Source organism: Anabrus simplex, chromosome 1, assembly GCF_040414725.1.
Source record: "Anabrus simplex isolate iqAnaSimp1 chromosome 1, ASM4041472v1, whole genome shotgun sequence".
Taxonomy (NCBI): domain Eukaryota; kingdom Metazoa; phylum Arthropoda; class Insecta; order Orthoptera; family Tettigoniidae; genus Anabrus; species Anabrus simplex.
Window position 1 is genome coordinate 1,684,574,839 of NC_090265.1, and position 9,477 is coordinate 1,684,584,315.

At 39.6% G+C, this 9,477-nt stretch overlaps 1 protein-coding gene across 2 annotated transcripts in view; it reads left to right on the forward strand.

The window, feature by feature from the left end:
* svp (COUP transcription factor 2) overlaps positions 1-8,737 on the forward strand; it is a 603,142-nt gene extending 594,405 nt beyond the window's left edge. For both annotated transcript variants that reach the window (XM_068229481.1, XM_067154251.2), the window contains one exon: positions 8,365-8,737. In XM_068229481.1, coding sequence (XP_068085582.1) covers positions 8,365-8,639 — 275 coding nt within the window. In that variant the 3' untranslated portion in view covers positions 8,640-8,737. The remainder of the gene's footprint in view (positions 1-8,364) is intronic.
* Positions 8,738-9,477: the final 740 nt, after the last annotated feature.

A 9,477-nucleotide genomic window follows, 5' to 3' on the forward strand; every position in this document is an offset into this window, starting at 1 on the left:
CGGTCGAGAACTTCACCTGGCCGGGTGAGGAGGTGGCGAGTTCTTTTTATAGGCCACAGAGGTCTAGTCAGGTGAGGTGACTTATTACAGTTAATGGGCCGCGCTCGAACTGGTGCCATTGGGCCGCCTCAGCTCCCGTATGTTACTGAGGTATCGACACGGGTTCCTGACATCTCCATCTTAGCGACATATCCGGTCTGGACTGCCACGTTTCTCGGCGTTCACAAGTAGGAAAGATCACAATATGAAGATAAAGTTGGAATTCAAGAGGACAAATTGGGGCACATATTATTTTATAGGAAGGGGAGTTAGGGATTGGAAAAACTTACCAAGGGAAATGTTCAATAATTTTCCAATTTCTTTGTGATCATTTAAGAAAAGGCTAGGAAAACAATAAATAGGGAATCTGCCACCTGGGCGACTGCCCTAAATGCAGATCAGTAGTGATTGATATATGCGGTAAGAACCAGCTCCATTGTACCCTCATTCACAGTTATTCTGCTTCTATCTCCTTTATATTATTATTATTATTATTATTATTATTATTATTATTATTATTATTATTATTATTATTATTATTATAGTTGTATAAGGTCTCACTAACACGGTGAAGGATGGGAAGGTAGCCTTAATTAAGATACAGCGCCAAAATGGGAACACAGAAAACTATTTTCAGGACTGCCGGTGGTGGGATTCTACCCCAGCATCTCCCGAATACAAGCTCACAACTACGCGCCATTATTGATATTAACGTACCAGGGAATTGTTGTGTTCCAGTCAAAATTGTTAAAAATGCGTTTTGTCAATCGAGAGTCGTCGATCCGTCGTAGGTGACCGTAGAAGTGAGCCCTGAGTTTGTCCACTGTATCAGTTATCTTCTCTTACCTTAGAGATAATTTCTTGTCTGAATTTTCTTATGCAGATTACTATTATTATTGATATTATTATCGAGCGAGTTGGTCATGCGTCTTTTTATGACTAATCCTGAGTCAATTTGTCTCCAACGCTTACTTCCAAAGTTCTAAGACTGGCTTGACCTCTTCACGTGTTTCACCAACTAGCACGATATCGTTGCGTATGAAAGAGGAATACAAGGTGAGTCTAAAAAGTAACGTGTGGTAACACTACGTGCATCCGCATGTGAATGGAGAGACATCTCGAGAAGCGTCTCGTAGCTTTGGACACACGGAGCTGTAGCAGGTTAGTCTGCTACGGCCAGTCAATTTTTTTTGTACGTCTGAAGACTCGTGTCATAATGTAATGGAGCAACGCATAAACGTCAAGTTTTGTTACATGCAGGGAAAACTTTGACGGAGACGCATGCGATTTTGGTGGAAGTGTACCCTTTCAGAATGAACAGGAAACTCTTGATGATGCGCCACTTCTTAAACATCCACCATACTCACCGGATCTGGCACCTGCAGACTTCTGTTTGTTCTCCCGCCTCAAGGGAATCTTGAAAGGCATACACTGTGCTGACATACCGGACATCCGAAGACGTGTGACATCAGTGCTTTGAACGACACCAAAAGATGGCTTCCCTGCCAGTTCCCAGTAGCTGTATACACATTGCCAAAAGTCTGTTGTGACCAATGGAGAGTACTTTGAAGGCGACTTCTTCTTCTTCTTCTTTTCCTGACACTTTTTCTATACCTGTGGGGTCGCGGGTGCGAATTGTGTCGCAGATATGGATGTGGCCCTGTTTTACGGCTGGATGCCCTTCCTGACGCCAACCCTACTTGGAGGGATGTAATCACTATTGCGTGTTTTCTGTAGTGGTTGGTAGTGTGGTGTGTTGTGTTATCTGAATATGAAGAGGAGAAAGTTGGGACAAACACCCAGTCCCCGTGCTAGAAGAATTAATCACTCGAGATTAAAACCCCCGACCCGGCCGGGAATCGAACCCAGGACCGTCTGGACCGAAGGCCTCAACGATGACCATTCAGCCATTGAGTGGACACTTTGAAGGCGACTAAAGATGTCTTTTTTGTAATTTTTCTTTGTGTTATGATATCATTCACCGAACATTTCAGATGCATCTCATACAGGATGGTCGAAAATTACGTGAACCGAGTATATGAGCGTCAAAGCGTTAGTCATACTGATAGGTAAAACAGGACCTCCAGTTTTACGTGAAATCCGAACCACAGGAACATGGGTTTTGATTTCAAAATTCGTACATGCATCGGCCAGATTTTAAAAGTCGCCTAACATTATAAACTTGCTTTCTCTATCCTCCAAACTGTGATCTTGAGATTTAGCGCCAAACAATTAATTCATCGGTTAGTTCATCAATCATTTACTTTCCTACAAAGTTTAGATACTGTGAGCTACATGAAGGAGTTCAAACCTCAGTAAGACGATACTCTTACACATTAAATCGCGAAGGCGCAATTCTCGAGTTCCCTCCAACGAAGATACATATAAAGTTGGTCCATATAAATAAGTTATATTGCGGCTTCTTAGAAAATGACATCTTCCATTTTTGTCGAAGTTTCTTGAGTCCTATATCCATCACAAGTTGGTGGGTTCTCATTAGGACTGCAAAGAGCTTTCCTCTTCAATTAAAACTCGCCAAAGTTCAAAGTTTGGGCGAAACATGTAAAGGAGTTCATTTTATATAGTCCATACATTAATTAGTTAAAATTAGCAACAGAAGTTGAGATTGAAAGCAGCCCGGCGCATTATTAGTGCAAAACTTTGGCGTGCGTCGGCATTATTCCCGTCTTCACTCACAAAAATTGTTAAAATAGAAACAAGGGGAAAATTTGGCGTTGTTACCAGACGAGAACGCTTTTTAAAAATTCTTGATCACAAATAAAAATGTGTGAGCGTAACTTCTGCTTTCCCAACAATACACTGTGAACTTTGTTGCGAGGGCATGTTTCATGCTGTCGAGTTAGAATTATCAACTGTTAATCGGAAGGATGCGGTGTTCATGTAGGATTTTTTTTAGCTTTGATCATTTTGAGGGTGACTGCACTGATGAGAAGGAAAGGTACATCAGATGAAAAGTGGACAACAAAAGCAGTAATGCATCAGAATTCACATGAATCCTTATTTTTCGGCGATGTGTAGCCAGACATCTAAATAACTAACCATTTTAGTTGGGCATCTTATTGATTATTGATTATCGTACTCAACAGCTTTCAGCACTATTGGAAATACGGCTTTTAACAACTGTTTGCAATGTTAGAAATAAATAATAATAATAATAATAATAATAATAATAATAATAATAATAATAATAATAATAATAATAATAATATTATAATATATTATATTGTATTATATATTATATATTATTATATATAATATAATATAATATAATATAATATAATATAATATATTATTATTATTATTATTATTATTATTATTATTATTATTATTATTATTATTATTATTATTATTATTATTATTATTGGGTATTAAGGTCGCTCTAACACGTCGAAAGTTTTAGACGACAGGGAATGGAAGATAGCGGCCATGGCTTTGATTATGGTACAGCCCCCGCATTTCGCTGATGTGAAAATGGGAAACCACGGAATAACATCTCAGGTATGCTTACATTGCGATTCGAACCCCACCATCACCCGAATGCAATCTCAGGCTACGCGACACCAACCACGCGGCCAACTCGCTCGGTCAGTGGTGTTCCGTAAGGAAGAAGTTAGCTCTCGGATGAAACCTTCTTTACATCGGACTGTTTTCGGCAAACAGTTGGGAACAGTGGAAGAAAAGAGGGGATACATTCTTAGCCAGGAATAAACTCGATGGATGAAACAGTAAGGATAAACCGGCTTCGGTGGTGGGCCCATGTGAGGTAAGTAGGAGAAGATAGGTTACCTACGAGAATAATGGACTCATTCGTGGAGGGTAAGAGAAGTAGAGGGAGACCAAGGCTGCGATGGGTAGACTCAGTTTTAATGATCAGAGGTGTGGAACCAAAGGTTACAGAGCAGGCTGCTAATAAATTATTCTTCAGGCATCTCGTTAATTCACGGAGGCTTGTAGGCTGAATGCTGGAAGACATGTTCTATAATGTTCGATGATATTAATTATTAGTTATTATTTTGAAGATCAGAAGTAATTTTATCGAACACCATTCTCGTTTTTAATTTCTTACGTTGCATCCTGGTGATCTTACTCTGTTGATTTCGATCAAGACTTTTGTTTTAGAATGGTGTCCACCACTCAGCGTTTCGTGTGGTAAAGGTTGCTGTTTAGACCCGTATCTTGATCGTATGAGAACGCTTCACGTCATTGTAGATGGTCTCTAGTCACGTAGATTTGGACGCATGCGTGCGAATCGGTTTTAAAGGTTGCCGCTTGAATTAGTGTGTGACGTCATGTTATTCTCGTTAATTTTGGTTAAAGCTCCAGCCTTTGGAATGTTGTGCCGACATGAATTATGTTGAATGCGCGTGTTTTGTTGCCATCTCTCCTTGGCTTGATATCTCAAGGCTAGTGGTCCGTTATTTGGCAACGTTGCACATGGCTTCCATTCCGAGTAACAAGCCAGTCTTTCAAATGAATTCAACTTCTTTAAAAATTAAGTTAAACCTAGTTTGATCAAATAACGTTCCCAAGAAACAACGCATTTTTCATTATTTTTCTGTGGGGCTGGGGGATTTTACCGTTCTGATTGAAAAGATGACCAGTTAGTGCAAACTCACTTGCGAATTTAGCGCAAGTGTCAAGGGAAATTATTTGCACAGAACGAATACAGCTTCAAATTAGGTTTTCATTTCTTCTGGTATGTTTTTGCTTACTAACGTTATAGGTCCACACAGGTTCGGAGTTACATGTTGAATATATAAAAATGAACTCCATTCACTTAAAATAGTCATCAACTTTGTTTTGAGAATACCTGAGGTTACTGATTAGAGGTGAAAATGGAACAAATCAACTATCTGCGTTTCAAGAAACATTTTCGCATTTTTGAGGTATTCGAGTTATCGAAATTTCCTTTGAGGATTACAATGTATTCGAATCACCTATAAGTACGGCTTGATACTGTCATAAGTGTTATTTATTTATATAAAAACAAACTCGAAGTATTGTGTCACTTTATTATTATTATTATTATTATTATTATTATTATTATTATTATTATTACAAGTTGCTTTATACCGCACCGAAGCAGATAGGTCTTATGGCGACTATGGGATAGGAAAGGCCTAGGGGTGGGAAGGAATTGGCCGTGGCCTTAATTAAGGTACAGCCCCAGCGTTTGCCTGGTGTGAAAATGGGAAACCACGGAAAACCATCTTCAGGGCTGGCGACAGTGGGGCTTGAACCCACTATCTCCCGGATGCAAACTCACAGCTGCTCGCTCCTAACCGCACGGCCAGCTCGCCCGGTTTTTGTCACTTTAATTACAACACTTATTACAGCAAGTCGTTGAAGACAGAATACATACATTGGAGGAACACGTTTATCACTCTCAAGCTTCTTTTGTTCCACACAGTTTTCAACAAGAGCTATTGCTGTAAACCTACATTGGACTGACGGTGTATGCAGTTTCGAAGAATCGTCAGTGCACTTGACGCCTGGTGTAGTGACGATACAGCTCCAACTGGCTGTGGTCAGCGCTCCAGGAGTGGACTGTCGAACGTTAAGGAACAATAACACACAAACCTTATATGCCGTAATGCATAGTTAATGTTATACAAAATTCAAGTTACAGAACATTTTCAGCTTCTATGGAGGAAAAGTTTGCTTCGAGAAATGGAGAACTTCGCGTAATCGAATTTCGAATAATAGAGAAATAAATACACGTGAAGAATAGAACAGACGGCAGGAACATTGAAATTATTTCAAGGTACAGGAAACTCGAGTAATGGGGGTTCGAGATATCGAGGTACGACTGTACATGAGAAAGTTCATTGTGGCACTGCAGTAAGTTGTGTACGTCGACTGGACTTCATTGCAGTTGACAGAAAGAAAGGACGTGGAGTTGTACAGTAACTGACCCAACAGTTAGGGTTGAGGACAAGTCTGAACAGCAACATACTCTAGAATTAATCTCGAGAAGAAAAGAATATACGAGCCCACACTTCCCCACCTGAAGGAAAAATACAGTGTTAGTGGGAATATCGAAGTTATAAGACTAATAATCGGTGCCAGAAGAACAATTCCGAAATTCTTAGTGGATACTTTCAAACTGTACAGTACAAATGATTGTAAATTGAATATCAGACCTAGGTATTACTACAGTGAAAGTTTCAGTTAATGCGAAATCACTTACACCGGAATTAGCGAGAAATTACCACGATAATTAACGCTGAAACACATATATTTTCAATTTATTGAATTTATATTATACTGTCTCGCCAGGTTCAATTCTCGCTCAGTCCGGTGGTATTTGAAGGTGCTCAAATACGTCAGTCTCGTGTCGATAGATTTACTGGCACCTAAAAGAACTCCTGCGGGACTAAATTCCGGCACCTAGACGTCTCCGAAAACAGTAAAAGTAGTTGGTGGAACGGTAAAAACTATTATTATTATTATTATTATTATTATTATTATTATTATTATTATTATTATTATTATTATTTGTCAACTGGCAGCCTCTGATGAGAGGAATAATAAATTTCCATCCCTCTCCCTCCATACCCTACCTTTACCCTTTCATTATGATTGACAAGTTTAGGCAATATAAACATTTTGAACATATTATATACCCATTTTATAAATGTTATGTCATAGGATCTGAAGATGTTCTTGTTGAAAGAATCATGCCATTATGTTGTTAATAAAATGTCTTCATTTCCACATATGTTATAAGAGTTTCATAAATTTGTATTAATAAAATAATAATAATTATTATTAGATAAGTATTATATTTACGATGTCTAGAATGTCTTTAATTTTCTCACAATCCTTACCATTCTGTTGTTGATACACTCATCTTTCTTTCGATGTATTGGAATTGTTTTTATCTCCCCTGTGGATGAGTCAAAGGATCCATCATCTGTACCTCCTATAAGTTGTAAGAGTCTACTAGGAGGGCAATAACCAAAGAATCTGTACTCGCTCTCTTGTCTTATAAGCCCAAAAATATATCGATAATTCTATGTTTTTCCGTGTAGTGGGATTAAATGTACAGTGCGATTATTATTTTATTATTTTATTTTTGCTCTTAAGATTGCACACAGGAAAAACAACATATTTTTATAACATTGGACTTAACCTCGATAGTCAGCAGTTCACGATAACAATAAAGCCCTTTCTTGCATTTAGTTTGTAGAATAGGAGGGTGTAGGAACCAAAAAGTTCAGTAGTCTCATAGAGAGACAACACAATATTGGAGTGTAGAAACACAATAAGAATGTAAAACGCTATTAATAACGAGGCCTGCACGGGCCTCCAGAAACCTCCAACTCCGCGCCAAGATTGAACCATTGTCGTGGTACTTAAGGAGACAGCCAACTATTTATTTACTTAATTAATTACCTCGGAAAATAATGGACTCTCTCCTATGGAGGGTAAGAGGGGTAGAGGGAGACCAAGACGACGATGGTTAGACTCAGTTCACAACGATTTAAAGGTAAGAGACATAGAATTAAACGAAGCCACAGAACTAGTTAAATAAAGCAAACATGTAAACTAGTAATTGAAACGGAACTCACCACTGAATGAGTCCGGTGAGATCATAAATGTAATAACTTTGTTGCATTACGTGCTGAAGAATGTGAAATACCAGTTTCCTGAGCTACTCTCATGTGGATTGACTTTCATTCTTGTCCGTATATCTTCTAACCTCTCCTGTGTGAGAGCTGTTCTCCTTCCCTGTTTCTTCTTCTTAGTTACGGAGCCAGTACTACGCCACTTGTGAACGAGTAGTTGTACGTAACCTTTTGATAGTCCTGTAGAAGTGGGAAACTCTCTACGGAATTATTGAGGGCACCTTTTTGCTGGTTTCTTCTTCTTGTGCAAATAGCTTTCGAATAAAAATATTTTTGTCGCTATAGTGAACCTAACCATCGCGATAATAACCTAGCAACGCACCTTAAAAAATTTCCAATAGTTACCACCGAACTGCTGGGCCAGCTGTCAAGACTTCCTATCACGCCAAGTTTGACACAAGCCGTACGGCGCTCGCTTGGGGATTCCCGTGACCTGTTAGCAGAAGTGGGAAATCTTAAATTATACACACTGTATTCCTGATAGGTACTGTTTGTGATTTATGGTGGTTATCTGTACTGTTGCTATAGTTTTGTCTTTCTGAGTTCTGTGTGTTCCCCTCTGCTCACAATGATTGTATGATGTGTTTTGATTGAGGATGTGTTTAGAAATTGTTACTTCCACAGCTGATGTATGGCATATGCTTATGTGGTGTTTTTTGTTTGTGTTTTTCAGACGCGTGCGGCCTATCGGACGTGGCGCACATCGAGAGCCTGCAGGAGAAGTCGCAGTGCGCGCTGGAGGAATACTGCCGGACTCAGTATCCCAACCAGCCCACACGGTTCGGCAAGCTGCTACTTAGACTACCGTCCCTGCGCACCGTCAGCTCGCAGGTGATCGAACAGCTGTTCTTCGTGCGACTCGTGGGCAAGACGCCGATCGAGACGCTCATCAGGGACATGCTCCTGAGCGGAAGCAGCTTCAGCTGGCCGTACATGTCCTCAATGTGACACAGTGTGTGGCGGCAACTCGCGTCCGCGTAGATCTGTACTGGTTCGCACCAACAGTCACTGGTCCTTCCTTAGGACCTGAAACATGCCATTGCATATACACGACCCTTTTCCTAACTTTTCTGGGTAAAATCCTCAAATTTTTAGAAATGGTTTGACTGAATACTCAAAAAAAGAAAACTCATTTCGAGTTTTTCAGTATCCCGACAGTATGTCCGACAGCTGTTTACGATACCTACTTGTCCAGCGCAACTCCAGCCAACAGAAGTCTCGGCAGTTTGCTACCCATTTGAGCAGCGAGAGCAGATGCACAAACGATTGAATGATCTTCTACGACCATATCACGATCTCACGAGAAAACCGTTTTGTTGAACTTTCTTTAAAGGTACATTTCTGAAATCGGAAAAAGATCTGATCAGGAAAGCAGCACGATTTGTTCTGATTGATTTCCGACAAAGGAGTAGGGTTACGAAAAAGTTGCAAACTTTCTGCTAGGAAGACTTGGAAGAAAAGAGACGAGCTGCCCGGCTAAGTGGTAAGTTCCGAACTGTCAGCGGAGGGATGGCGTGGAATGGCATTAATAAACGAATAAGCTTGAATTGAGTTTTTCAAGTAGGAAAGATCCCAATATGAAGATAAAGTTGGAATTCACGAGAATAAATTCGGACAAATATTCATTTTTAGGAAGAGAAATTATGGATTGAAATGATTTACCAAGGGGTATGTTCGATAAATTTCCAACTTTCTCGAAATGATTTAAAGACTAGTTGAACAAGTTCCCTAAATGAAGATCTGTGGTGATTGATTGATTGATTGATTGATTGATTGATTGATTGAT